This window comes from Canis lupus, chromosome 9 (genome assembly GCF_011100685.1).
Source record: "Canis lupus familiaris isolate Mischka breed German Shepherd chromosome 9, alternate assembly UU_Cfam_GSD_1.0, whole genome shotgun sequence".
Lineage (NCBI taxonomy): Eukaryota > Metazoa > Chordata > Mammalia > Carnivora > Canidae > Canis > Canis lupus.
The window spans coordinates 1,539,054-1,565,780 of NC_049230.1; the positions used below are offsets into that span (position 1 = coordinate 1,539,054).

The 26,727-nt window shown below is 65.5% G+C and overlaps 1 protein-coding gene across 1 annotated transcript in view; it reads right to left on the bottom strand.

Annotated features, from left to right (window-relative positions):
- Positions 1 to 20,187, bottom strand: part of BAHCC1 (BAH domain and coiled-coil containing 1) — a 55,642-nt gene extending 35,455 nt beyond the window's left edge. Inside the window, exon 1 of the mRNA XM_038546333.1 lies at positions 20,013 to 20,187. Within this exon, the coding sequence (XP_038402261.1) occupies positions 20,013 to 20,187 (175 nt within the window). The remainder of the gene's footprint in view (positions 1 to 20,012) is intronic.
- Positions 20,188 to 26,727: the final 6,540 nt, after the last annotated feature.

Below are 26,727 nucleotides of genomic sequence, written 5' to 3' on the forward strand. Positions count from 1 at the left end.
GGGCTGGGACTGCCATGGGCCGTGGCCAGACCACAGGCGTCCAGCCAGGGGAGGGGACTCTGGGCTGGGAAGGGAAGTGTAGGCCTCCAGGGGCTGGGGTGGAGGGGCAGGAGGGGGCAGGCAGCCCCTGCCGGGCTCCGGGGACCCTGGGGGGGCCATGCCTGGGGGATGAGCAGGCCTCTTCCTGCCTCGCCCAGGCAGCCCCTAGTCTCCCAGGGCCTCCCACCCCCGCACCCTCCCAGGGAAGTCCCGCCCACCCTGCTCCTCCCGGGACAGTGGGAAGCAACCGGGTCCAAAAGTCGGGTCTGGATAAAGGATTTCTCCAGGAGCCCAGCCTGAGAAGCCTGCACCTTGAGCTCTCCCACACGGCGGGGGCAGGCGGCTGGCCAGGCCCGGGCTGGGCAGGAAGTGCAGCTGGGAGTCCCTGGGGCCGGGGAGCAAGGCTTGGAGGATGCTCGGAGGTGGGTCCCGCCCACACAGGGTGTCCCCAGCCTGGGTGCTGCCGTGGCCGGCAGGTGGCCTCTGAAGACCCACCGCCCCGGCCCCTACGCCGAAATCAGGTCGGGGAGGTCCCGGGACATCATGGGTGCCCTGTTCTGACACTATCCCAGGAGGAGGTCCCACTGCACAGGTGGGGGGAACCTGGGCTCAGCGGCCCCTCGTCATGGCTCCAGAGAGCAGGGGACACCCCCTCTGCCCCCGAGCCTGGGTCTATCTTGCCCCTGTCTACACAGCCTCTCTCAGATTGAGGGAACCCTCAGGGGGCCCCTCAGCTGGTTTCTCGGGGCCGAGGAAGGGACCCGAACCCCAGCCCTGCCCCTCCCCACCCTGGGACCTTCGGGGCCACCCCTCCCACACCCACCTGACCTAACCCAGCCCCCCATGGCTCTGCAGCCCAGGGCCTGGTCCACCGGGTCCTCCTCCACCCTCCCCTTCAGGTTGAAAACACAAGAGCCTTGTCATGCACACGTGAGGTCTGCAGCTTCGCTGTAAACTGCACACACGGAAGGAAGCAGAGGTCACCAGAGACCCCGCTGCCCCGGGAGCACCCACGTGTTCTAGGCATTTGTGCACTGGCCCCGACAAAGGTCGCTGGGGACACCTGCCACTCCCTGCTGCACAGACATCGCACACCCCGAGCCACCGTCGGAGACTCTCACGAAGACCCAGGGGGCCCCTCCCACCCAAACCCGTCTGCAGTGCTAGGTCCCACCAGGGGCTCCCACACCCCTGGCCCGCAGGCCAGTCCTCCCGGCCTGGAACCTGTGCGGTGGGGCTCTGCAATCCTTGCTCTGAAGGGCTCCATGTCTTCCTTCCCACCCGGGGCCTAGAAGCTTGGAAGCAGCTGGAGGTCCCAGGGCAGGGTGGCGGGTGGCGGGAGAGGGAAGAGGACCCCGGAGCCTCCCCTCCCCTAGCTGGCTCTCACTGTCACCTCCACCTCCAAGGAGTCTGGACATGGCAACGTGCCTGGCCAGCAGGGGCCTGGGCAGACCTGGCTGCCGCCTCCCCAGCCCCTCCCGCCAACCAGTAGCCAGCCCCAGACAGAGCGTGAGCAGAGGCGGCCTGGGCCCCGGCCAGGGCTGGAGCCTCGCGGCCAAGTCTGGCCGGGAACTGGGCTGAAGGCCTCTTTCCTCTTGGCAAGGTCCTTGCCCACGGACTGCTGCGGTCACCGGCCCGGGGAGGGACAGTGGGAGCCCCGAGCAGCAGGGAAGGCCAGAGAGGTCCTCGGGTGGACACCCCCGCCCTCGGCTGGGCGCCCTCACCCCGGAGCCTTGGGCTCCAGCCTCTCAGACCAGGGGCTCTGCGGACCTCACGCATTGCCTTCATGAAGTCCCGGCCGGGGGCCCACCGTGGGGCATCCCCGTGCGGACGCTGTGGTCCCAAGGGTGCCAGCTGGGGCTGAAGGAGGCCCATCCACTCCGAGGCCGCCCTGTTCCCCCCAGCATGCGTGCCCAGGTGGCCGCTGCCCCGGGATTCTCCGTCACTGTCGTCACAGACGTGGCCCGTGTTCAGGAAAGGGGCCTGGCCGCCGAGTGGGTGTGCGCAGGGCCGCCGGCCGCCCAGGCTTTGCCGCCCCAGACACAGGGCTCCGGTCCCGGCTCCGGCACCGCCCAGGCTGTGCCTTGTACCCCACGGAGGCCTGGCCCGGGCGCCGGGCTGGCTGAGAAACCTGCTACCGAAGCCAGCATGCCCGGGGCGGGGGGGGGGGGGGGGGGGGCACACGACACCCCCTGGCGGCCCAGCTCCTCAGCACAGCCCCGACCCCGAGCCCCATCTGACCCTGCACCCCGAGGCCCAGACCACCCGGACCGGGAAACTGGCCCTCCCTGGCTGGCCGCTGCCCTCACAGCTGCCCCAGCTGGACGGGGCTGGGCTGCAAGGCCCTGAGCACCCCGACATTGTCAGGTGACTGCTGAGCCCCGCCTTCGCCCCCGGGGCCTCGGTGCTGGGAGGCTAAACCCAGGCAGACAGCAGCCGCTCTGTGGGCCTGGCTGGGGTGGCCCCACGTGGCCGGGCACGCCCGAGGACAGCTGCGTCTTCCTCCAGCTACCCTCTGGCCAGGCCACCTGCCACCGCCAGGAGTTGCGGCTGCTCCCACCCGAGCACAGGTGTCACCCGGGGGAGCCTCCAGCCCAGGGCACTGACTGGCGGCTTCGCACCCAGAGCTCGGAGGGCCTGGTGGCCTGGGCAGCCGGGTGCCTGCAGTGCTTCTGTGTCCAGCCCCACCCCTGTGCCAGACCTGCGGGGGGCCCCAGGAGCCCGGCTGCTCACTGTGACCCCAGGCCGAGGGCCGAGGGAGCAGAAGTCGGGCAGGCGAGGGCCTCAGAGCTGGGCACAACCAGCGCTTGTTTCGTCTTGAGTGAGCCACGGGGACGGCACCCTCCCTTCTGGAAGCCGAGCTGTGTTGTGCAGAAATGGCCAGGATGGCTGCGGCTGCTCCTGAGAAGCAAGCCTCCCGGGGCTCCCCTGACTCCCCGAAGCCCAGTGACTGCCGATGGCACGGGACTCCCCGGGCCCTGCATCCTCCAGCTCCCACCCTCCCGCTCATACCTGCTCAGGCCTGCAGGGCTCACCTGGGCGCTGGGGACACCCGAACGCTGGGGCCATCCCTGGGTCTCCCCCAGGACACCAGAGGGACAGGAGGTGTGCCGAGGGGCTGAACCAGGCCCCCAGGGAGCTGTCGAGAACAGGGGGCAGGAAGGACCCACAGCCCAGCGCAGGGCCCAGCCACACCCCTCTCATCCGGGACAGGGAGCGCGGAAGGACAGTGTCCAGCTGGCGTCCAGCCTTAGTCCTGCAGGGACGGAGATGCTGCGGCCTGGGCAGCCTGCGGGAAAGCGGGTGGGGGGAGGGGGCCAGGGAGGGGGCACTCTGGGTGTGCACGGGGCTGGAGGATTCCCAGCGACCGCCCGGAACGGTCCCGACAGGGCTGGACCCCACTACGGCCCAGGCATGAGATGACAGGGCGTGCTCGCAGGGTGACCACGTGTGAGCGCCGCTGCACGGCCGCTAGTGTGTGCACGGGGCACAGATGACCCCGCGTGTCTGAGGCATGGGCTCTGAGGATGTGCACTGCACCTGGGTGTGGACACGAGGCACAAAGCACGCACGAGGGGCCCTCGAAGGCCTGCTTCCCAGGCCAGACTCCCGCCAGACTGGCCCCCTCGCGGGCCCAGACCCTGGCCTTTGGTTCCGTCTGCCCGACCCCCGGGGGACATGGGAGGGGGCAGTGGGCTGACCAGCTGCCTGGGTCCTGCCTACCTCCTTCCTCCTCCACCCTGGGAGGTGGGGGCACAGCCAGGCTCGCCTGGGGCGGAAGGGGACCCTAGCCTCTAGTCCACACCACACTGTAGCTCTAACACCCCCAGGCTGTTGGGGAGCAGGACCCTGACCAGGCCAGCTGCTCAGTCCCCCGCAACCTGGACCTAAAAGTGGCCCCAGAACTCGTGTGGCTGCTGGGGGACAGCTGGTAGGCCCGTGGCCAGGCCCACCCTCCAAAGGGCAGCCCATCCTCTCTGCGGTGGAGAAGCAGCTTGGACGGCATGGAGCCCTCTGGTCTGGGACGCCCCCCTGCAGGGCCAGCCTTGCAGGGCAGGCTCAAAGACCCACACACCCACTGTGGGGACCTGGGGGAGTCCCCTCCCTCCGGCTGCAAGCTGGCCGCCCCCAGGCATTGGCCTGTCCAGCGATCCCGGCTGCTGTGCACAACTCTGAGATGGTGGCTGGACCAGAAGAGGAGCCTGAGGCAGGAGCCGGGAGAGAGGAGGGAGGGGGAGAGTCCGAGGGGGCAAGGATGTGAAGCAGAGGTTGAGGCTGCGGGCCGGCCCAGCCCGAGGATGTGGAGCAGCCCAGGGTGAGGGGCAGCCGCCCAGAAACATGAGCGTGTCACATGGGAAGCCCCTCTCCAATGGCCCAGGAGAACGTTCCAGAAGCCCGGGTTGGCCCAAAGGCAGCGGTTCTCAGGCCATAATAGGAAAATTCTGTGGTTGCTGAGCCACCCAGCCGACCAACGTGGAGGCAAGATGACAGGGGAGGCCCAACCACCAACAGCCCAGAACTAATAAAAGAAAAGGAAAATCGGATATAAGTCTGGTTCTTATTAAAAGGGTAAATTTAGCCCTTTGGCTGGGCAAAGGGGCCGCCCTCGGCCTCGGGGCGGGGAGTGACTCAGAGGGCCCCGGCCGGGGTCGAGGGTCCGGGCACAGCTCTCCTCCGTGCTCCCCTGCCCTTCACACAGCCTCCTTCCCTGCACCCTCCCCGGGGCAGGCGGCCAGCACCTCCCCCCCAGAACCCCCCTGAGGGCAGGCAAGCGGCGGGGCTGGGGGGTGGGCTGGGGGGTGGGCTGGGGAGGTGGCCGGGGCGGTCAAAACCACCCCTGAACACCCCCAACAGGCAGAGTGTCCTTGGTGAAGCAAGGCCCTTCCCTTCCCGCCACCTTGAAAGAAGTCGGTGCGAGGAGCTGGAGGCTCTGGTCTAGACGCTGCACTTGGGGCTCCCGAGCCCAGCCCTCGGCCCCCAGCCGCCGGGCCTCCCACAGAGGGCCCAGCACACCTGCTCGCGGGGCCTGGTGTGACGTGCTCACACCAGCACAGTATGGGCCCCGAGTGAAGGCTCCAGGCCGGGGGTGGAGGGTCTAGTGGGCCTGGCCATCGTGTCCGCGTTGCCTGGCACTGGACCGGTGTCCAGGGGTGTGATCTTCCTCCTCCCACCCCCACCCCCACCCCATGAAGGTGAGATGGCTGCCTGCACTTGGCAGAGGCTCCAAGGTCAGCACAGCAGGAGGAGGCTCTAAGGGGTGAGGCAGGTGCTGGTGGAGGCCACCTGGGGTCAGGCTCACCATCCCATGGACCCATCCCTCCCTCCCTCCTTCCTTTCATCCCTCCCCTCCCATCGGATTATCCCTCCCTGGTAGGCAGTCACAACCCCCAGACCCAGGTATAGTTACTCCCTGTCCTGCCACCCTCAGCCCTACCTGGCGGCCGCCCCGGCCATGGGCCCACCTGGGCGCTGGCCCTGAGCAGGGGGCATGTGTGCTGCAGCTGCCCTGGCCCCAGCCCCCTGGCCCCGTGCCCCTCGCCTGCTGGCCACAGAGGCAGTCCCCTTGGCACTCGGCTGGCATGAAACCTCACGGAAGCCGGCCTCTTGCTCTCGGCTGGTTCACCAACCCCTTTGCCGTTCTCAGTAAATGCAGGACTCTCCCTGCCTGGAAGCTGGCAGTTCCAGGGTGGGGCGCTCAGAGGCACCTCGTCTTCCCAGGGTGAGGAAGGCTGGCGAGCTCCCTCAGGTGACATCCCACATCCTGCCCCGGGTCCTGCTACCAGGCCCGGAGGTCGGGCTGGCCTGGGTGGGCTGGAGGGATCTGAAGACAGACCCGTCCCAGACTCCTAGCAGGGCTGCGGGCTGACCCAGGCACCTGCACCCACCCCCAGGTGGGAGAGGCACTGGTGTGCGTCGTGGGCTCCAGCGGAGCCGTGGCTGCTGGGCAAGGGCAGAGGCGGCCGCAGGCCCTGGGGTGCTCCGTCCGGTGGCTACCACGATGCGCTGGGGAGCTCCGCCTGGCTGCCGCCCGCCCTCAGGCCAGCTTCTCGTGCCTGAGAAGGACCAGGGACCATGGGCCGGACCCCCAGGCGGGCTGGCTCGGCTGCAGCGTCCTGGAGCGGGGCCAGGAGGGTGGCCAGGAGGGCACCCGAAATCTGCCCGGGTCACTGTGTGGACCAGCCTCCGGTCTCTGAGAAAGAGAGGGCAGGCGGGCAGGGCAGGAGGGCCCTCTCAAGTTCTATAGGTCCCTGACGCCGGTGCCAACTGTCCTCGTTTCCCCACCCACTCCTTTAGGTATGGTTCGATCCAGCCACTGGGACTCTTGCTCCAGTGCCGCCCCCTCCGGGAGAACACGTCCCTTCCTGATTCTGTTTCTCGAGGCTCCACGTGCACCCAGGCCGCCCCCGCGCAGGGCCCTCCGCTAGCACCTGGCCAGGCACCGCGTGGCCGCCCGACCCCAAGTGCCCTGGGAAGCTGGTCCTGCCTCAGTGGTCAGCGCGTGGCCACCGTGGGCCTGGCAAGGGGCCGGCTCAGGAGGGGCCTCTCAGCCCAGGGGTTTGCCCGGGGGGGGGTGCGGGGGCTTGAAGTAGGAGAGACCAGCGGGAAGGGCAGGGAGCCAGGAGCAGCCCAGGGAAACGTGCACACACACCAGGGCGCGGAGACGCGGAGAGAAGTCACGACGAGCACGTGAGAGCCAAGCCGGCAAAGGCTCTGTGGGATGTGAGGTTGTGGGACGTGAGATATGATGCTGGGGGCGGGGGTGGGGAGTGGGGGGGGCGGAGGAAAGGCGGGTGTCATTAGCGAAAGATGCTGTTTATTTTGCAGGAGATGGCATCGCCGTGCAGGGGGGAGGGGGGACGGGCAGGGGTGGCCCACGTGACTCCCCCAAGGGCCCCGAGGGAGACCAAATCCCCCAGGGGCCCCTGGAGAAAGGCTGGATCCAGGCCTGCTCCCCACCACGCACCCTGCTCCCACAGACGGGTGAGCCCAGGGCCCCGGGCCCTCCAGGCAGAGACCTGCAGGAGCCCCAACTTCTGGCGCCCCCTTCCCACCCCGAGTCCCCGGGGCCAAAAGCAGGGAGGCGCTCGCAGGGAGGGCTGGCAGCGGGGTGGGGAGCGCCCGCAGCCCTGCAGCGGTGACAGGGACAACCTCGCTCCCCTACCAGCACAGAGAGGAGGTGTTCTAACCTCTGGAAACACTCAGCGTGAGTGGAAGGGAAATCTCAGCCCCCAGCGGTGACGCTCTGGCGTTTCTGGGGACTCTCGAGGTGCAGGGGCAAGAAGAGCAGCTTCGGGGCTGGGGGAACACACCCCACAGGTCCACAGAGGGGCAGCCCTGAGGCGGGAGGGGTGGCCTCCAGAATGGGGTCGATTGAAGGCCGGCCCAGGGGGCTGCCAGCAGGAACTTGCAGCGCAGAGAAACGCCAGCAGCACCCCTGCGTACCCCTGTCCCCCTGCCACCTTGGTGTCCAGCCCCGTGCTCCCCACTCCCCACAGGCTGGGGCCTGCGAGGGGCCGGGGTGGGAGGGCTGGGCAGAAAACCAGCCCAGGGAGACTGGGCTCCCGCACTGCTCCCAATGTGACCCCAGGGCAAGTGGGTGGCCTCACCAAGCTCGGCCACGTGGGCCCCATGCACCCCAGGAACGGTCCCTAAGCCTGAGGACTGAGCCCCTCCCCTCAATTCCCACCCCAAGCAACTGCATACAGAAAAGGCTCTGCTGCCTGAGGGGGAAAGGGGGCGTCTGCTGGGCTGCCCAGACAGGACAGGCCCCCCAGGGCACCGCCTCACACACAGCCTCAGAGGGTCCGGAGGGTCCGGAGGCCACCAGTGCACCATGACCTCTGGCTCCCCGTCCCCAGGGTCTGGCTGCAGCAGGCCCAGGGCACCTGCTGACCTCGCCAGGGCAGGCCGCTGGTCCACGCACAGCAGGGAAGGGCTGCCCAGACGTCACAGTGCAACACCCCTGTCACCCAAGCCACAGCCTGAACCCTGGGCTCCGTCCGGACAGTGAAACTCTAACCCGACTCATTCATTAGACACACAATTACCGAGTGCCCGCCTTGTGCGGGGTCAGCGGCCCTCGCCCGGGCCCAGCCCGGAATCTGAGGAAACCACAGGCCAGGCACCCTGGCCTCCAACAATGACCCTTGGATCTCGGTGGCCCACACTGTCCTCGAGGCTATTTTGGGGCCAAGTCGCTGCCTTGCTGGTGGCATCTCTCCAAGGGGACATCTCTCAGGTGGTAAGACGATGCCACAGCCAGCACGTCTGGCCAGCCGGGCAGCAGGGCCACGTCTGTCTGGGGGCCTCCATGGAGCAGGGGTCGGGCTCTAGGAGGGGACAAGCCAGAGTGGGGTCACCGTGAGGAAGTGATGACAAGGTTGTGGAGCAAGGAGGGGTCTGAGCTGAGAGGGAATGAGGTAGTTCTCCAGTGGCTTGGCCAGGTCACATGCGGGGAGCCGGGGAGTGTGGGTGGAGGTGGGGGACAGCGCCCCACCCCCCCGGGGCCGCCAGCTGGCCAGCAGTGGGACAAGAGTGGCGGGCATGACAGGGCACTTATGGCCTCAGGAGGGACTCAGGTGGGGGGGGGGCTCCCGGTGACCCCTGACCTCTGGTATGTAACACACACACACACCCTCCCCCCCCCCCCCCCCCCCCCCCGCCCCTTGAGCCCAGAGGCCTGTGGCAGCCACAGGGTGCAGGGGGGCCGGAAGGGGGCCCACCAGCACCGAGCCTGGAGATGCCCGCAGCCCTGGCGACTCCTTGACTCAGATTCCTGACCCACAGGAAGCGTGACACAATGACGCATGCCACTGTAAGCTGCCACGTTTGGGATGACTTGTCACACGGCGATAGCTGACTACCGCAGAGAGGGGAGGGAGCCCGGAGCAAAGGAAGAACCTTCAGGAAGGTAAAGGGAGGATCAGGAGGGGAGTCAGCAACTCAGCAAACAGATCTGCTTCTCCAGAAAAGCCAGAAATCCAGGTTTAGGTGGGAAGTCCCCCTGAGCCCCACCTGCCTCCTGACCTCACCACACAGACACAGATGCACCCCCAGCTCCCCCGGGGCCCCCCACAGCCTACTTCCCTTCAAGCCAGGCCCAAGGTTAGTTACCTCTGTCCCTGACCGCTGCGGGCAGGCACAAGCAGGCGCCGTGCAGGGCCTCGTCCCACCCCCTGCCCTTCTGTTGGGGTCCTACGGGTCCTGTGGCCATCTCCTCCTCAAGGGCCTTTCGGACTCAGTCATTTCGGATTTCGACTACGTATCTGTCCTCACATCTGCGACAGGTGACGAAGGGTGGGATGGCCTGACTTCTCTCAATCTTACGTGTGTTCACATACGTTAAGGACTTTTTAAGAGCTGGCCTAAGATGCATTACAACTTAATTTAGATTTAATTCTAATGTTAATTTAAAATAAATTGAAAGCTTATTTTTAGGAGACCCACAGGGATGAAAAAGTCTCAGAAAGGGGACTGGCTTCAGGCAAACTGCCCACGAGTGACCTGCTGGCCGGGTGGCTGGGGCACACGGCAGGCTGACGGCACAGGGCACCTGCCCCACTGGGCAGACCCAGCAGGCCCTGTGGGCTCCAGAGTCCAGCTCCTTCCACCGCGTCCTGTGCAGGGTGAGGAGGGCCGTGCACTGAGGCCAGGGACGAAGGGATCTGTTGTCAGCACCCCCAGAAGGTGCCGCGGAGGCCAGAAGGGAGGTGGGAGCCCCAGTTCCACCCTCACCTGACTCACATCCCTGCCCGGGGCCTGAACCCGCAGCCTGCAGGCCGCCGGGGCCCTGGGGAGCGCCGCCGGTGAGGAGGCGCCCGGGCTGGTGCCACACGGTGCCTTCCTGAGCACACGTGCCAAGGCTACAAGGGTGCAGGGCCGGGGGCGTGAGCGCGGGGCTGGGAGGGAAGCGTGACGGGCGGGAGGGACCTGAGTGAGTCGCACAGGCTGGGGTGGAAGGTCTACAGGGCACAGGGGGACACTGATGGCCCAGGGACCACCTGGAGCTCCGGGCTCCCCCTGGGCAGGTGGGTGGTGCAGGGGAGGGGGAGTCCGAGCCACCTCCAGGGGTCACACATCTCCAACCCAGCACCCGGGGGCCACGACACAGCCAGGCAGGGGGGCAGCAGCCCACCGGGCCTCCCAGCAGATGTGGGGGGCCAGCTCCACAGACAGACTGGGCTGGGGCTGCCCTGCAGAGTCAGAGGAGGGAGGGAGGGGGAAGCAGAGAGGGAGCGGGGAGGCCGGCGCGGACCTCGAAGTTCCTGGGCCTCCTGTGCTCAGTGAGGATCCAGGGGCAGAGGACAGAGCCAGCAGCGGGTGGGTGACCCTCCCCACCTGTAAGTCAGTGGCCTGTGACCTCCCTACGGGTCTCCCCAGCCTCACACTCATTGGCCCAAATCAACCACAGGTGTGGGCGGGGTCAGGGTTTGGAGGCACAGAAAACGGGGAAGCAGGAAGGAGGCCACGCAGGGCACATCCGCGGAGGGGCAGGGCAGAGGGCTGGGGACTAGGACGGTGGCAGCCGGGGATAGAGGAGCAGATGCCTGGCCCCCGTCCCACTAGCATCTCGACACACAGAAAGGAGGCACTCCTCCCTGCTGACCCGCCCGCCCGGGACCTGGCCCGGGTCATCTGCCCAGTTCCCCGGGGGCCGCCCTGCCTCTGGCCTCGGATGCTCCCCGTGGTCTCCAGAGAGAGATGCCGGCACCCCCACTCCACGCGCAGGTCCACGGCTCCTCGTGCTGCCCCATGGGGCTCTAGGACCTGCAGGCAGGTCGCTCTGCCCACCCCAGGGGTTGCACCTCTGTCCCTACGAGGCCAAACCCCCGTGAGAAGCCCCAGACACGTCCATTAGCCCCACTCTATGCCTACGGCCCCCAGAAGCAAGAGCCCACCCCGGTGGGCCATGGCAGGACCCCAGTGCCGGGGCGCAGGAGCCAGAACCCATTTCCTACCTCTGTGATCAAGACCACAAGACCTCAACGGAGAAGGGCTGGGGGGGCTGTGACCCATGAGGGAGGGGCCCCAAGTGCTTCCCTGCCTGTCCCCCCGGGGAAGCAGCCCCTCCTGCAAGACTCAGGCAGCACCTTCTCTGCAGGCCCCTGGGCGCATCCTGGGGCCGGGTTGTGCACACGTGTGTGTCCAGCCAGCTCCAACGGGCTCCTCGGGGACAGAGCAGGGGCCCCCGGCTGTCAGAAAGCCTGTGTATGGCCAGTCCCACCACGCACACCTCCCGGGCCAGGCGTCTGGCCAGAGAACCAGGAGCCAGCTCCCAGGGGTGAAAGGCCTGACCCCTCGCATGGAGATGCCACGGAGGGCATGGGATGAGACTCCAGGCCCCGCCTGGGGGGCTCCTGTGTCTCTCCAGGGCCCTAATCTTGGGGGGGGGGGTGGCCCCACCCCATCCAACTCTGCCTGCAGCCACAGGGGAGGGGAGGGCAGCCCTCCCCAGCTCCCCCCCTCACCCACCACTGCCCTATGACTCTGGTGAAGCCGCTGGCCTCTGCCCCCAGCCCCCGCCTCCAGGTGGGACTCTAACAGGGGGACAGCTCACTCTGCCAATCTGTTTAGCTCCGACACCTTTTAATATGTGGCGCACACAGCTTGGGAGCCTCTGCAAATGACGAGATGCTTCTGGAAGATGAGGAGACGCTGACCTGGCCCCTGGGAGGTGGCCACACAGGCTAGGGACACGCAGGGAGCACTGCCAGCATGCATGTCGCACTCAGGTAGGGAGAGGGCACCTTGGTTTTCGAGAACAGACCAAGGGTCAGGGCAGACCCTGGCACGTCTCCCATCCCTCTCCCCCTAACTCGGTCCTCCCAGAGACAGTCCTTATCTGCCCCTTTCTCCGACGTGGCTGTGAAATCATGGGAGGAAAACCAAACGGGGCCCTCCTCACTCCCCCAGGCATGTGCGTGCCACCCTGGCAGGGCACACATCCCCCCCTGGGGGCCCCCACCACCCTGGGAGGCCCAGCCCCGGCGGGCCTGGGGGAGGGGGGCACACCCAGGAGGGCACCCACCCCGCCGGCAGTGGGCAGGGTCTCGTGCACCGGGCAGCCAGGAGGTCAGGGCCAGAGATGGGCTGGAGGCCCAGGGAGGCCCTCCCGGGAAGGACAGGTGGAGTCTGAGCAGAACACGGTGGGGGTGGGGGTGGGGGTGGGGGTGGGGGTGGGGGGCTGGGTGGAGCTGCCCAGCACGGGCACCTGGGGGCTCTGAGAATCTGAGGCCAGGACCCTCTGGGACCAGCTGCATGACGAGGCCCGGGCGGCGGTGGCCGTGGAACTGGCTGGGGGGTGGTGCCGGCGGGGGGGGGGGGGGCAGGGCAGGGAGCCCACTGGGAGTACTGGGGGCTGCCCTGGGAGCCACGGGGTGTCCTGCGGGAAGAGCTTCCAGGGTCCACGGTGAGAGGGCAAGAGGGAACTCGAGCAAGGCGACCAGTCCCCTCCTGCAAGGGCGGGCCCTGAGTGGGCACCACCCTGGCCGGCCGGAGCTCAAGGACAGAGCAGGTGGCGCGAATGGACACGGGCCAGCGCTCGCATTCAGGTCACCGGACGGCCGGCTCTCCCAGGGGCGCTGGAATGTGATTCCTTGAAGGCTGGTTGGGTGGGCACGTGCCACCTGTGGGCACGCGTGGGGCCTGTGTTGGGCAGCGCGGCCCCAGCCTGGGCTCTGGGCCCCAGCGGGCCTCCTCCCCGCTGTCCAGCTGTGCTCAGCACTCGGGGGGCCGCACCGCCTGCCCCTGGAGCTGCCTGTGGAAGGGAGTCCCTGGGAGGAAAGCCCCTGGCTGCCCCGGGGGACAGGCCGAGGGACAGGCCGAGGGACTCAGCCAAGACCTGCCTTCCCAGAAGATGGCAGGGGCCGTTCAGTCCTTATGCAATTTGCCTCAGGCATCTCCATCTCTCTCTCCATCTCTCTCTCCATCTCTCTCTCTCTCTCTCTCTCTCTCTCCCTCTCTCGGTGGGGCGGCCCCAGGAAGGCATTGCTCCCAGGCCGCCCTCGGGCCCCAGCCAGCTGCTGAGAGGCCTCGATGGACAGCACCAGGGTCCTCTCCTCGGTCCCCCATTTCTGGAAATATCCAGCGGAAAACCAAGTTCCTGCCCTGAGGCGGGGAGGGGCCGTTTCCTCTTTCCTCCGGGGCCAGGCACGCAGTGGGTCCCCCCAGCGCATGGCACCGGCCTTCGCATCTGAAGACACTGGACTCTTTGTTGGGGGGTGGCGGGGGGGGGGGGGCAGGGAAGCCGACCCACCTGTTCCTTGTCTTCCCCTCCTCCCCCCACCCCAGGCCAGAATGAGAAAACCACTTCCTGGCTGATCCCATCTGGAACCTAATCGCCCGGACAGCTGCCGTGGCCCTTGGTGCCAGCTCCTGGTCCCGCTCGGCGCTGGACGCCGCCCCGCGGCCGCCCTCGCCCCCCCCCCCCTCCAGCGCCGTCCCTGTCGCCGGCCGGGGCAGCTGCGCTCAGGGCCAGGGAGGCAGGATGTTATGTATTACAACCAACAGGGGCGGCCCACTGTCAAGCGGGCCCGCGTGATCTAAACGGTATATTATCCCATAAAAACGTCATCGGGCAGAGCGGCAGAGCCAAGGTGCAGCGGCAGGCAGCCCCACCGAGCGCCGCAGGCGCAGGCCCAGCTTCCTCGGGGCTGGGGGGAAGGGGTGGGGGTGGGGGGAAGGGGGACGGGACTGGGAGAGGGGCTGGGGGTGCCGGGGAGGAAGGGGCTGGAGGGGAAGGGGCTGGGGGAGGGGCCAGGGAGGAAGGGCTGAGGGAGGGGGCTGGCGGGAGGGGGCTGGGGGCTGGGGGCTGGGGGAGGGGGGTGGGGGAAAGGGGATGGGACTGGGGGAGGGGCTGAGGAGGGGGCCCGGGGGACAGTTTCTAGAGGCGGCAGGCTAGCTTTGATTTTGTTGTTCCCCTGCAATCCCCAGTCTTTGGCCCCAGAGGAACAGGGGAACAGGGGAACAGGGGAACAGGGAACCGAGAGCTGCTCCCTGGAGAGCTGCTCCCTGGTGGATGACGGGGGCGGGGGACATCAGACAGGTCACCTGTCTGCGTGCTGTGCCTTGGCGGGGCTGTCTCCAAGGGGCATCCCGGAGAAGCCACCTCTCCAGGAGGCTGCAGGCCAGGACCGGAGGTTCGAGAACCTTCTCTTGATGGGTGGTGACAGGCCAGGCTGTCCTTGGACACCTGTCCTGGGGGGATGGTTTCTTCTGAGAAGCTGCCAGAAGTCACTCACAGGGTGCACACAGTGGACACGGCTTGGGCAAGGGCTAAGGACCCGAGGCCTGGGGAGCGCGCCCGCCAAAGGCTGTGAAGGGTCTTCTCTTGGGACTGGTGACGGAGACCAGCCCTTCATGCACGCCCTCGACGGGGAGACCGGGGCCCCTCTGAAGGACAGCACGTGCCTTGGGCTGAAATCAGGGGGCTGGGGGGGCGGTGGGAACCTCCGGGGGCTCTGCTCACGCCAGTCAAAACAGCGGCCACGCAGGGTCCAGGGTGCAGGGCAGCTCCCATCTGCTGGGGCCCAGAGGCCTCTCCCAGCGGGCTGTGCCTGCTCGTCACAGGGCGCTGCTGGGTGGACCCGGGGTGGGCTCCTTGGGCTTCCTGCCAGCTGTCCCCAGCGGGCCTTCTTCTCACCCCTGTCCACTGTGCTCCAGGGGGTGCCACTAAGGCCCTCCTCCGCCCACGCGGAAGCACTAGCCGGGCAGTCTCTGTCCTGGGGACTCCCCCCACCCCTGGAGCTGGACCGGGGGCATCCTGGGAAGCGGGGTCTTTCAGGAGTTTAGGAGGGCCCGCAGAGATCTCTTGGGGGGGGGGTTCCACTGAGGCACAACCAAGGAACAGAAGAGAGCCAAGCGGGGGTGCTCTGACCCTAATCCCTTGGTGGAAACTTAACATTCCTGGAAGTGGCTGAACATGGACATCTGCCGCCTGAAGACACCAGCCAACAACGCTGCACTTCCGGCCTCGGGTCCTCCCTGCAGTGTCTTCTCCAACAAGCCCACTAAACTCTTACTTTGGCGGGGAGACCTGAGGACTCCCTAGAGAGGAAAGACTTCCACCCTCCTGCCCCCACCCCAGTCCTGTCCTGTCCTCCTCCTCTGACCACTGACCCCAGACACCAGGAGAGAGAAGCGCCAGCAGGGGACAGGGGTGCTACCTGCCCGGCTCCGGGAGAGGCTGCAGCACATCCCGCACGCTCTGGCACATTATTTATGCTCACAGCCCGCTCTGATGACATATGTAAGTTGACAGCGAACATCCTATCAACTTGCTGGAGTGTATCTTGATTGTTAAAACACACTCTTAAAGGTGTACGATCATTTATCAAATTAAAATAGCCGCACCTTGCCTGTCTCTTTCCCGTCGCCCCCAACCGCCCCCTCCCTGCAGGCAGCCCCCCTCCTCCTTCCACCTCCTAGGCATCCGGCCTTTGCACCCAGGCCCTCCTCCTCAGGAGCCTGGAGGGACTCGAGCTTCCAGGGACCCCAGGCCCGCCACCCCCTCCCCATCCCGCCCCAGGCCAGGGCAAGCCCACTAATCGCCAAGTGACAAACGCCAGAAGCCCCACCAATTAAATTTAAACTCATGCAAAGCTCAGTGGCCAGTAAATTATTATTTTTATTAGCTTGAACCAAGTTCCCGTAAGAGAGAAAGTCAACTTGCTCCCATGAATGGCTCTTGTATAATTTATTTAACTCTGTGCTCTTTGCCAAAGCCTGGAATATTTTTAGCTCGTTCTGTTGTTGGATTTGGCTTTTTTATGTGTGTTTCTGAGGGGTATTTTTAGCCTCATCCGTGTTATTCTAACAGACTCCTATGCGTTTGGTCCTGTCTGTGCGGGCTGCTGAACCTAGTCTCGAAGCAGAGGAGGGAGATTTCTAAGAATAACCGGGGAGTGTTTGGGGGTGCGTGTGTTTTCCTGGGGAGATGGGCTCTCCGTACCAGGCCGCTCCCCGCCTCGCGGGCTAATTTGCTTTATTACTCACGTGACCTGAATATTCCTATAGGAATATCCTTATGGGCGATAATCAGACACGGGCAGCCCGAGCCCCAGTGAGAAAAAACCCACATTCCAAAAATGGCTTCGGCGGGGCCGCCGGGGTTCCCGGCTCTGCAGCGGGGCGGCCGCTTTGATGTCTGCTTCTGTCACTTCCAGAGCAGGATGGGTAGAGTCTTCAGAAAGTAACTCTTTTCACACCTACTTAATGTTGGTAACTGTTGCAGAAACACCATCCTGTCATTGAGTTAATGAGGTATTTACGAAAATGTATTTTTTCTCCTTTACAAAAAAAATCACATGACGAGGGAGGGAGAACCTCTGATGGGGTCTTTTCACACTAGGAAATTATCTTTTTTTCCTCCAGTGTGTTTTGCTTTCTTTCTTTTGGAGGCTGGTAATCAGGAGTATGTTGAGCGACGGAGGGGTCGGCCGAACCCCCTACAGAAGGGACCTGCCGCCCTGCTCCTTCCCAACGTCCCCGCCCCCCCCACCCCGCAGCACCTGGCTTCCAGGCTGGGCCACGTACACCCCAAAAGACACGAGAGAAGAGGCAGAGGAGGACCCAGCCCACAGCCAGATCGCGGAAAAGCAAGACCTGCATGGGCACCTCCGCCTGCCTTGGGGAAGGGCCGGGTGCTTCTGGAAGGCTTGGCCTCAGGGGGGATGGACGAGGAGGATGAGGGCAGGGCCGGCCGGCCGGAAGAGGGGGTGGGGGCCGGCCTCTCCCAGGCCCGGCGTCTCTTTCTTAAGCGCCTTTCTTAAGTGCAGGGAGAGGCGCGGTCCCCAACCGCTCCAGGCAGTAGTGCTGATGAAAAATCTTGGGTTGATGCGTTGTTGATTTTCCTTTTTTTTTTCCCCCTAGATTTCACAGCTTTGCCTCCGGACCATCTGTATTAGAGACAAAATCTAACACTGCACTAAAAATAATGATTCCAAACATTTTAATTGCACCTTTTGGTGACAAGGTTACTGGAACTGCACTTTACCATAAAACCCTACAGCCCGATTACAAAGCTACCAGCACTTTCATTTTTAGAAAGACAATGAAAGAAGCCTTGGAGCCCAACGTCCCATCAGGGTCCTCAGGCTGACATCCTGAGAGCACTGGGTGGGGCGGGACCGGCGGGCGGGCGGGCGGGGGCAGGGAGCCTCTGGGCCCAGCCCGGTGGCCACGCCAGGGATGAGCCGCCCTGGGAACGCAGGGACTCCACCCGGGCCGGCGGGACCCTACTCCCCGTTAGACCTGGACACACGAAGAAGCTGGGAGTGATTCTCCTTTCAGCAGGGCCGTCGCGGCGGGGAGGGGCGGCTGGGCTGCCGGCAGCCTTGGCCTGGCCTGCGGATCGGAGGCCATCCGCGGAAATGGGCAGAAAGTCCGCCAAACTAGCCATTTGGAAATCCGCACACAAATGGGGAAAATTTTTTTTAACTTAATTATACTTTTTTTCTTTCTAAACTAGATCATATATGGATACAGACCAAAGCAAAGTGATCTGGGGTATAATTCCTTTAAAAAAAAATTGATGTAGCTAAAATTTAAAAACCAATACGATATTCTGGCTTTCAGCAATTTCAAAAGGCTTTCAGCGGCAGATGTTTCTAGCTGGACGCCCGTTCCGCCAGCCTTTCCGTCACTAATGGGTCGGACACCTCCAAGCACAATAGGTCTCTCTGGTCCCCCAGGGGGGTGGAAATGGCCTCCAGGAACAAGGAACACGTGGCCCTCCGGCCCCCCTCTGAGGGTGCCCTGGGGACCTCCAGCGCCCCCTAGAGCACCCTGCATAAGGGGAGGCGGGCTGAGTCTAGGTCAAGGACACAGACCAGGCCGGCGCCCACCCAGGATCTCCAAACCCAGCATGGCCTCTGCTCCAAGAACCACGTGGTCAAACTTGGAATGAGCAAGACAATGGTTCAGGCCACCCGACCACATTCCCACCTGACTTTGTGGTGCCTGTATCGGGCAAAAACAGCAAGAAAGGGACATGGCGGCTGACCGAGACCCGGCCCGGCTGTGGGTTGATGAGTGGGGACAGGGGAGGCAGCGGGGACCTGAGCTGACGGGGAACCTCACCTGGCTGTGCCTCCCCAGAGAGGGATGGCCCTGGGGAAGCCTTGGCGTCGGGGGCCCTTCTAGACCCTTGTTTCGGCGGCGATGCTACTACCTGCCCGGCTAGCCCGCACGGTGTGGCGGGGGGGGGGGGGGGGGGGGGGGTTTGGGGGTGCAGCTGCTTCCTCCCATCCCCCAACCTGCAAGCTCAGCCTGCCCACCCTCAGCAGAGGCTGCAAGGCTGCAGCCAGGAGAAGGGGCTGGGAGGGAGGCCGCACCGTCCCCGCCAGCTCGCGCCCCAGCCCCAGCCGCAGCCCCCCAGCGTAGGCTGAGCTGGGTGGGCAGCAGCTCCAGCGCAGAGGCAGGAGAGACACTTAACTTCAGGGACAGCCAGGACAGATATTTTTAAATCACCAATTTCCCAAGCAAGTACGTTTCCTCTTTCGAGTTATAAATCTAGAGAGGAGAAAAGAAGAGGGCAGAACGAGGGGAACAGCAGGAAGAGAAAGAAGGGCGGCCTCGCCGAGGGCGCGAGGGCTGGCGCTGGAACAGGAAGCACCTCTCACGCGGAGCTGAGTCTAGGAGAGCCGGGGAGCCCAGCCCCTACCCTCCTGCCGCCTCCGTCTGAACTTTCTGAACCTCCAAACTAAAACCCCATTCGTAATTAAGCAATTTTGCATATTTTTTTCTTTTTAGGAAATTTATATTTCCCTTCCTGACTGCCCTCCCTCCTGACATCCTCCCTTCTCAGCCCGGCTCTTCCATCCGTTTTAATCCACACACTAATTGTAATCCCATTAAAGCAGATATAATTTTATTAGTATTCACAGTTCATCAAGCTAGCAATAATAACTGTTACTGCCAAATTAACAAACAAACAAACAAACAAAAAAAAGTGGCAATGTTTCCGATGTTTGGAACACACTGTAAACAAAAGCCAGCCGGCCTCCGAGGCTGACCAGCAGGTCCGCACACCAAGCCCCAAACCACCCCTGCCAGCTCCGAGGGCGCCGGCCAGTGACCTCCGGGGTCTGCTGGAGGCGGAGGCACCCTGGCTCCCCGCGGCCCAGCTCTGCTTCTCCCGTGACCCCGCTCAACGGTCACATCGGGCGGCCCGGAGGGTTCAGGGTCGCTCTGGAGGCCTGGGTCAGCCCTGCCAAGGACCAGCCCTCTCCGGAAGGGGAGGGGGGCACACTCAGGAGATCTCTTGGAGCAAACTGGCAGCGCGCTCGCCTCCACCGAAATCCCAAGGCAGCTCCCCCGGCCCCGGGCCTCAGCCTCGGCCGCCAGCCTGGGCCGCGCTCCGGCGCGCTGGGGCCGGCGTTAGCAGGATACCAGAGGCGCCTGTCAAAGCACACGCAGCCCCTGCAAACCCATTCTCACCCTGACACTTCAAGGCTTTATATAGAAACAGGATTTGCTCGTCTTACCGCAGCAGTGCCCATTAGCGCTCGCCCCGCGCACACCGCCCTAATCCTCCGGCCGCGGGCCCCCCGCCCCCCGTCACAACAGCCGTTTTGTTCCCGCAGAAAGCGCCTCGTTGTCCCAGCCCCGGAATGTCTTAAGGATGTGAATGCAGCATGCAGAAAGGAGGTTTCCGGGGAATTTAGCTTTTTTTTTTTTTTTTTTTTCCCCTAACCCCCTGCAGGAAGGGGTGGGGGAGGGGGGCCGGAGGGGAAAGGCTTTATTTTTAGCCGGCCCCGGGGCTGCCCCTCGGAGACCCCGGGGACCCCGGGGAAGGCCGGTGCAAACCGCGATGATCCGCCTGGGGCCCGCCGCCGTCGCCCGGGCAGGGAAATGAAACCGAAGGCGGCTCGGCGAGCGCTCGGGGCGCAGGAGGGGCGCGCGCCCGTCCCCCCGGCACCGCGCCCCGCGCCCCCCGAGCCCCCGCACCCCGCGCCCCCGCGCCCGGCACTGACCTGTGTGCGAAGCCATGGGCAGCGGCGACGGGAAGTACTTTCCGGGCTGGAAGTGCGCCGGGGGCTGCGCGGGGGGCCCGGCCGGGGCCAGGCGCGCGGCGGCGGCGCTGCGGTGGCCCAGGCTCCCGCGCTCCGACAGCAGATGCGGCGGCGGCGCGAAGTCGCGGCCATCCATGCCGGGCCCCCGCCCCGGCCCCGGCCCCACGCCGCCTCCGGGGATCAGCGCGGCCGGGGCCCGGGGGCGGCTCGGCGCGCGCGGGCGGCGCGCGGGCGGGCGGCGCGGAGGAGGCGGCGTCCGGGGTCACCGGCGGGGCGGAGGGCCGGTCAGCACGCCGGCGGGCTGGGTTCCTCGGCGGGCGGCCGCGCGCCGGGCCGGCGGCCGCCGTGCGGGTCCATGGTCTGCGGAGGCAAAAGCACAAGACACTCGGTGACTCCGGGGCTCGGCTCGCCCAGGGGGGTCCTCGCCCCGCCCGCCCCAGCGGCGGCCGGACAGGCCGCCGGGGCCCGGGGCTCACCGGCCGCCCGCGCGCGCGCCGCGGATGCCCCCGCGCACACGCACCGGCCCGGCCGCGCTCGGCCCCTCGGAGCCCGGGGGAACCCGGCTGCAGCGCTCGCCGCTTCCCCTTCGCGTCCCCGCGGGTCCCTGCGGCGAGGGCGCCGCGGCAAGAGGCTGCTGGCTCCGCTGGGTGATAAAAACCCAAATCTGCGAAGCCATCACGCACACACACACACAGACACACACACTCGCACGCACACCCTCTCCCCTCCCCCGCTGCCCGGAGGTGTCTCGGAGGAAAGGCCTGAGGTCCACGCTCGCCTCTCCCCCCCATTCCGAGGTCCAGCTTTTACTACATTCCGCTTAACCGAATAACCATGCTAATTAAGCGAGTAATTTTATTGATTGTAACTCAAGAGTTGTTTTTTTTTTTATAACCTTCTCTTTTCTGCACTTCTCCCATCCCCCCATGCGTCTTTCGGCCCATTCTTTAGAACCCGCCGCCACCCCCCCCACCCAGGGGGACAACCCTCCCCACCCACCCACAGCACCGAGGCAGGGCCTGGGGCCAGCTCCGCCGATCCCGGGAGCCTGCGTCCGCCGCCGGGGTCACCTGGGCGGCCACGCCGCAGTGCCCGGCCCACCGGCCCGACCCGGGAGCTTCCCGGCGAGGCTGGAACAATTACCCCGCCCCCCAATCCAATTCGCCCAGGATCTTCCTCTGCGGACTGGGGGCTTTGGGGCGGCGTGAGGGGTGGGGGTGCCGAATGCTCTGAGGCTCAGAATTTCCCTCTTAGCGCCCCAAATCGGCCACAGAATTTCCCCCTGCAGTGCCAGCCCCGGGGTCGCCAAGCTGCACGCGGGGGTCTGCGGTGCCAGCGCTGCCCACGGCCCCAAGCGACCTTCGCCCCAGCCCAGTCCCAGCCACCCCGGGGCTCAGTCCTGGGCTTCCACGTCCCGGCTGGGCCGCCCAGAAACACCCCCACCTCGCTTCTTCCAACCCCCACCCACCCAGGGGAGTGCACCCCGGGCTGTGCGTGGAACGCGGGGCAGGCAGGGCAGGCGGCGGACACCGAGAAGCCGCTCGCCCGTGTGCCCGCGTGGACCTCTTTCACTTTGCATATTTCCCCTCATTTCCTAAATCCGCAAAGCTGCATTGTTTGGGTGTTTGCTATCACCTCCAACAAAAGGGAGATGGGTGGTAGGCTCAAGATCCTTGATTGTGGACCGTGCAGAAAACCTGATTTAAATTTTTTTTTTTTTTTTTTTTTTTTTTTGCCGTCCCACCATGACAGCAGAGCCACGGAGATGTTTTCCATTTCGTGAATACCATTTTAAATTGCTATATTTAATGCTACGAGTTCAACAGCGTCTTATTTGCAGACTATTTTGTGTTTGATTTAATCTATAACCGAAAACATAATGTATTAAGTGAATACATATTTGCTCAGCTGATAAGCTTTTTTAATATTTATTCGGAGAACTTCTGCATTGTAAATAAATGGGACCCAGACAGAGTCCTCTTTGTCTCTCAACTTCCTACAAAGGGGTTTGGGGTTCCCTCGCCTCTAGGGATCGCCAGCTCTCTCCCCCGGTCTAACAAATCACTCGCCGCGCGGCGGCTCGGGCCTGCAAAGCGAGCGCCGAGCCGCCAGGGCCCAGGCAGCGCCGGCGAGGGGGCAGCCCGCGCCGGGGTCAGGGGAGGGGCTGCCCGGGCCGGGGGCCTCGGCCGGACAAAGGGAGGGCAGGAGGGGAGGGAGGTCTGGAGCCTGCGGCTTCAAAGGCGCCGAGGGCCCTGGGCTGCGCCCGCGGGGGTGCAGGGCTGCCCGGCGGCCTCCGGGGAGTCGTGTGCGCTACGCTTTTGTTTTGTGGGATTTCTTTTTTCCAGTAAAGAGATTTCAGTTCTGCCGAGAAAGCGCGAGCCGCTCGCGGTTCTCGGGACGCGGGCTGGGCGGCCGGCAGCAGCGGTCATGGTCCACCCCCGGCGGGCGGATCGCGGGCCCCGCAGCCCGCCAGACTTTTTACGCAGCTGGGGGGAGAACTGCAGTCGCCCGCCTGTGCAACCGCGACCCTCCCTGGGCTGGAGGGGCTCCCCTTTGTGCTTTCTGCTCGCGGGGACAGGCCGCGCAGCGCCTCCCCGCCGGCCTGCGGAAGCCAGGCCGAGGCGGGCGCGGGGCGGGGGCGCACGGCCTGGGCTCGGAGCCCCGGAGCCTCGGAGCCCCGGAGCCCCCGCCGGCAGGACCCCTCCCCCCAGCTCGGGAGAGGCCGCGGCGGAGGTCGGCGCTGCAGCCCCGGGCCTGGCCGCGCTGGGGGAGGGAATGGAGCGAGCGCGGCGGAGCGCCGGGGGCTGCGCGCGGGCCGGGGACACCATGACTAGGGCATTTTGGAAGGAACCGCACTTGGGAACGCCGGGCTGGCGGGGCCCGCTCCCAGAGCCGCCGTCCCCCCTTGGCGTGGCTCGCGCGCCCCTCGCTCTGGGGCTCCTCCAGGTCGCCTTCGGGTTTAGCCAAAGGACTAAAAGCCGCACGGCCGCATCTGCCGCCCTCGGGGGACGAGCACCCCCTTCGGAGCGCCTTCCCCGGCGCCGTCTCCCCGCGCGCGGACGCCGTGGGGCCTGCAGGCCGGGCTGCGGCCAGGGGCGCACGGGGGCGCGGGCTGCTCGGGCGCCGCCGCACAACCCGCTCCCTGCGAAATGGCCGCGCCCGCCCCCGCGGGAGGGGATGGGGTCCCCGGCCGCGCCGGAACCCGCGCCCCCAGGGCACGCTCCCCCGCAGACCCCGCCTGGAGGGCCGGGGCCCGGGACCCCGCACGCTGCCCGGAACGCGCGCGGCGAGAACGCCCCGCTGCGCTGGCCTCGCCGCCCCCTTCTGCGTCCAGCATCCCCCACCCCCCAGGAAAAGAATTTCTGAAATGCTCTGCAGTGAATCAGGCTCTGGAAAGCCAAACCCGAGAGCGCGCTCGCCCGTCCCCGCCCCGGCCCCTCGCCGGCACCCAGCCGGCGGCCGGAAAGCCCCTGCGGCCAGCGGCCCGGGCCCCGGAGCCACCCCGCGCCGGCCCGTTCCCAGCGCGGCTGAGCGACCGGGCGGGGCCGAGCGGAGCTGCTCGGGGGAGGGAGCGAGGCGGGGTGGGGGGGGCGAGCCACCGGGGCTCGTCCGCGGTCGGCCGGCGCCCGGGTCCCCGCCGACTGTCCGCTTGCAGCCACCCGCGCGCTCCGCGCTGGACGCAGCCCGGCCGTCCCTGTCCTGTCGCGATTATTTATTTCTAATGCTGGGTGTCGATCGAGACAACAAGCGCTCAGAGCAAAGCAAGGACGCATTACGGGGGGAGGGGGGGCGGAATTTCAAACCGATCGATACGATTTTTCAGAGGAAAAAAAAATCGCTCTTATATATATAGTCCATCTTAAAAAAAAAAGCCTACTCGACATTATAACGGAATCTTAAAAAGGGAAGATATATCTTTCTCAACATCACAACCCTGAATCTCTTGCTAAAGAGAAAAAAAATGTAAATCCCCGAAGCCGAAATAAAAAAATAAAATAATAATAAAAATACAAAAACAAAAAAAAATGAAAGCAATTTCAGTTACTTACTGGAGGTTGTTTCCTGGATACAATTGAATGCAATACAATTAAATCAGTAAATGTGACTTTGTTTTGTATTCCTATTGGTATTTTCAATGTGCTGACTGTTGCACTGTAAAGGCACCGCTTCCACAACAACGACTCTAGCGAGCCCATCCAGAGCGGCTCTCAAACCTGCAGCCCGGCGCGGCGAGCCACGGGCCCTGCATACTAATAAGCTCGTGCCACTCAGCCCCGAGCAGCGGGCGCGCTGATTGGCCGCGCCGCCCTCCGCGGCCGGGAGCTCGTGCCACTCATTCGGCGTAAACAGGCCTCCCAATAGGCTGGCGCGGGGCCAGAGAGCTGCCAATCAGGGAGCAGCAGGGCTACTACTGAGCCCGATGGCGCCTAATTCAAGCCCGGCGACTGCGCAGCTCCTCTGCGCAGATCGTTGCTGCTGAATGGGAATGCGATGGCGCAGGGCGGGAGAGCGAGCGGGGCGAGTGGGAGCGCGTGTCCGCGCGCAGGGGACGCTTTTCCTTTTCCCTTTCTTCCTTTTCCTTTTCCTTTTCCCTTTTTAATGCAATCCAGCAGGTCTCACGTTGGCCTTCCGGTGCATCCAGGCCGGGACGAGAAACAGCAGCGCCCGCGAAGGCAGATGTTTTTGTTCCTACCTGGGACCGGCCTGGCAGGTGGCTGAACCGTGCGTACGTAGGCCCGATCTCGGCGCAGAGGCCTCCTCGGCTTTGCGGCCCCTCCACCGCTCCGGACCCTGGCCTGCTCGGACCGAGCCCGGGGATGCGCGCTCGCTGGAGGCCGGGACAGTGCGCGTGGGCCCCCGGAGTCACCTGCCTGGCCGCCTCTCCCCCAGCCTGCCCATCACACCTCAGGGACTCCGTCCTGCATCTCTGGCCATCTACCTGCGACTCCCATTTTCATCTCCCTCGGCCGTCCTTTGCCACGGAGCACCGACCTAAATGAAATACGGGGCTGTAAGGCGAAGACAAATATTGCCCTTTTCTTCATCTGCAGCTAGATTAAAAAAAAAAAAAAAACGTTCACCTTGATATGCACAGGGCGAAGACCCTGCACGGTGTTTCTCGGTGCCACTCTTCTGCATCTCCGCTCCATTCTTCCCGCAATTGAAAGGAGCCACTGAACGATTGTCTTCCTCGTTACGAGACGCAAAGCACTTTAAAAAAAAAATAGTCTCCGAATAAATATTTCTGTTGGAATGTGGTTTCCCAACAAAATGCTATTTATTCTCGGGGAGTCCAGGTGGTGTCTCAGTAGTGATGGGTGCATTATTCTTGCCCCTCTTTCTCATTGTGAGTCTCGGCCCCCACCTCTGGGGGACCAAAAAAAAAAAAAAAAGGATATTTGTTTTGTTAGATGCTGACAAACGCGTGCACACGCATTACGGCTTCTCCAGCGGCTCATTCCGATGGGGACACGAAGGGGTTAAGCCCGGGGCCTTCTGTTGTCTCCTTCCTTTCCCGCCCCCCCCGCCCCCCGCCCGCTCCCGCGGGACCGCCGGGATTGGCTGGCGCGCTGCCAGCAGGCTGTCCATCACCGAGTGTAAACAAGGCGCTGATTGGCTGTTGTCCAGTCCGCACTGGGCCTCCTGAAAAAAGCAATTACTGGCTCCGCGGTTTCAAGGCGCCCAAGGCCGCTTGATGAAAGGAGATAAGCTGGGGACAGTTTCCAGGACCCCCACGGGCCGACCCCGGCAGCCCGGGAGCCGAGGTGCGCCGCAGAGCCCGCGGATCAAAGGAATCCGGAGAGAAAGGGGAAGCAGGCGCACGGCCCGGGCCGGCCTTCCCCCGCGGGCACCGCTGACCTGGGGTTGGGGGGCCTGGGCTGCGCGCGGGGGCTCCGGGATGGGGCGGCGCGGCCGGCGGGGCGGCCCCGGAGAGCGCGGGGCGGGCAGGTAAGCGCCGGGACCCGGCGAGCGCGGGCCGGGGCGCGCGGTCCCGAGGGCAGTCTGCGGCGAGCCCCCGGCCCCCCCGCGCCCCTGGCGGGTCCCCAGGCCCGCGCCTTCGGAAACGACCCCGGGCGGCGCGCGGCGGCCGCGGGAGGAGAGGCGGCGCGCAGAAATCCATAAAGCGCCTGCAGATCCGATTAGCGCGCGGCTATTCATTAGGCCGTGGGCGATTGAATTAGGGCCCCGTTGCGGACCCGGGGGGGGGCCGGGGGCGGCTCGGGCTGGGCGCGGCCCTCGGGGCGGGGGGTGGCTGGCGCGGACCACCGGGTTCGGCCGCGGCTGACGGCGGACCGAGGCGCGGCGGCGGCCCCGGCGGATGCGGGGAGGCCTGGGCTCCTGAGCTCCTGGGGTCCCGCCCCTGCTTCCCGCGCGCGTCCGGGAGAGGGGGCCCGGCTCGGGAGAAATCGCTCTCACCCGGGGTGGGCGGGCGGGGGCGGCCTGCAGGGCTGGGGGGGGACCGGGAGCTGCCGGCAGCGCGGCCCTGGGGCGCCCCGGGCTCCCTGCGCGCCCCTGGCTCCGGTGGCCTGGTGCGCGGTGTTGCCCGCTCGGTGCGCCCCGGGGCCCCCACCAGCTTCCGCAGCCCCCCACCCCCGGCGCAGGCCTCCAGCCGGGGCCTCGGAGTCCCGACCCCCGCAAAGGCCCCTCGCCGACAGCACGTAGCCCACTGTGGTTC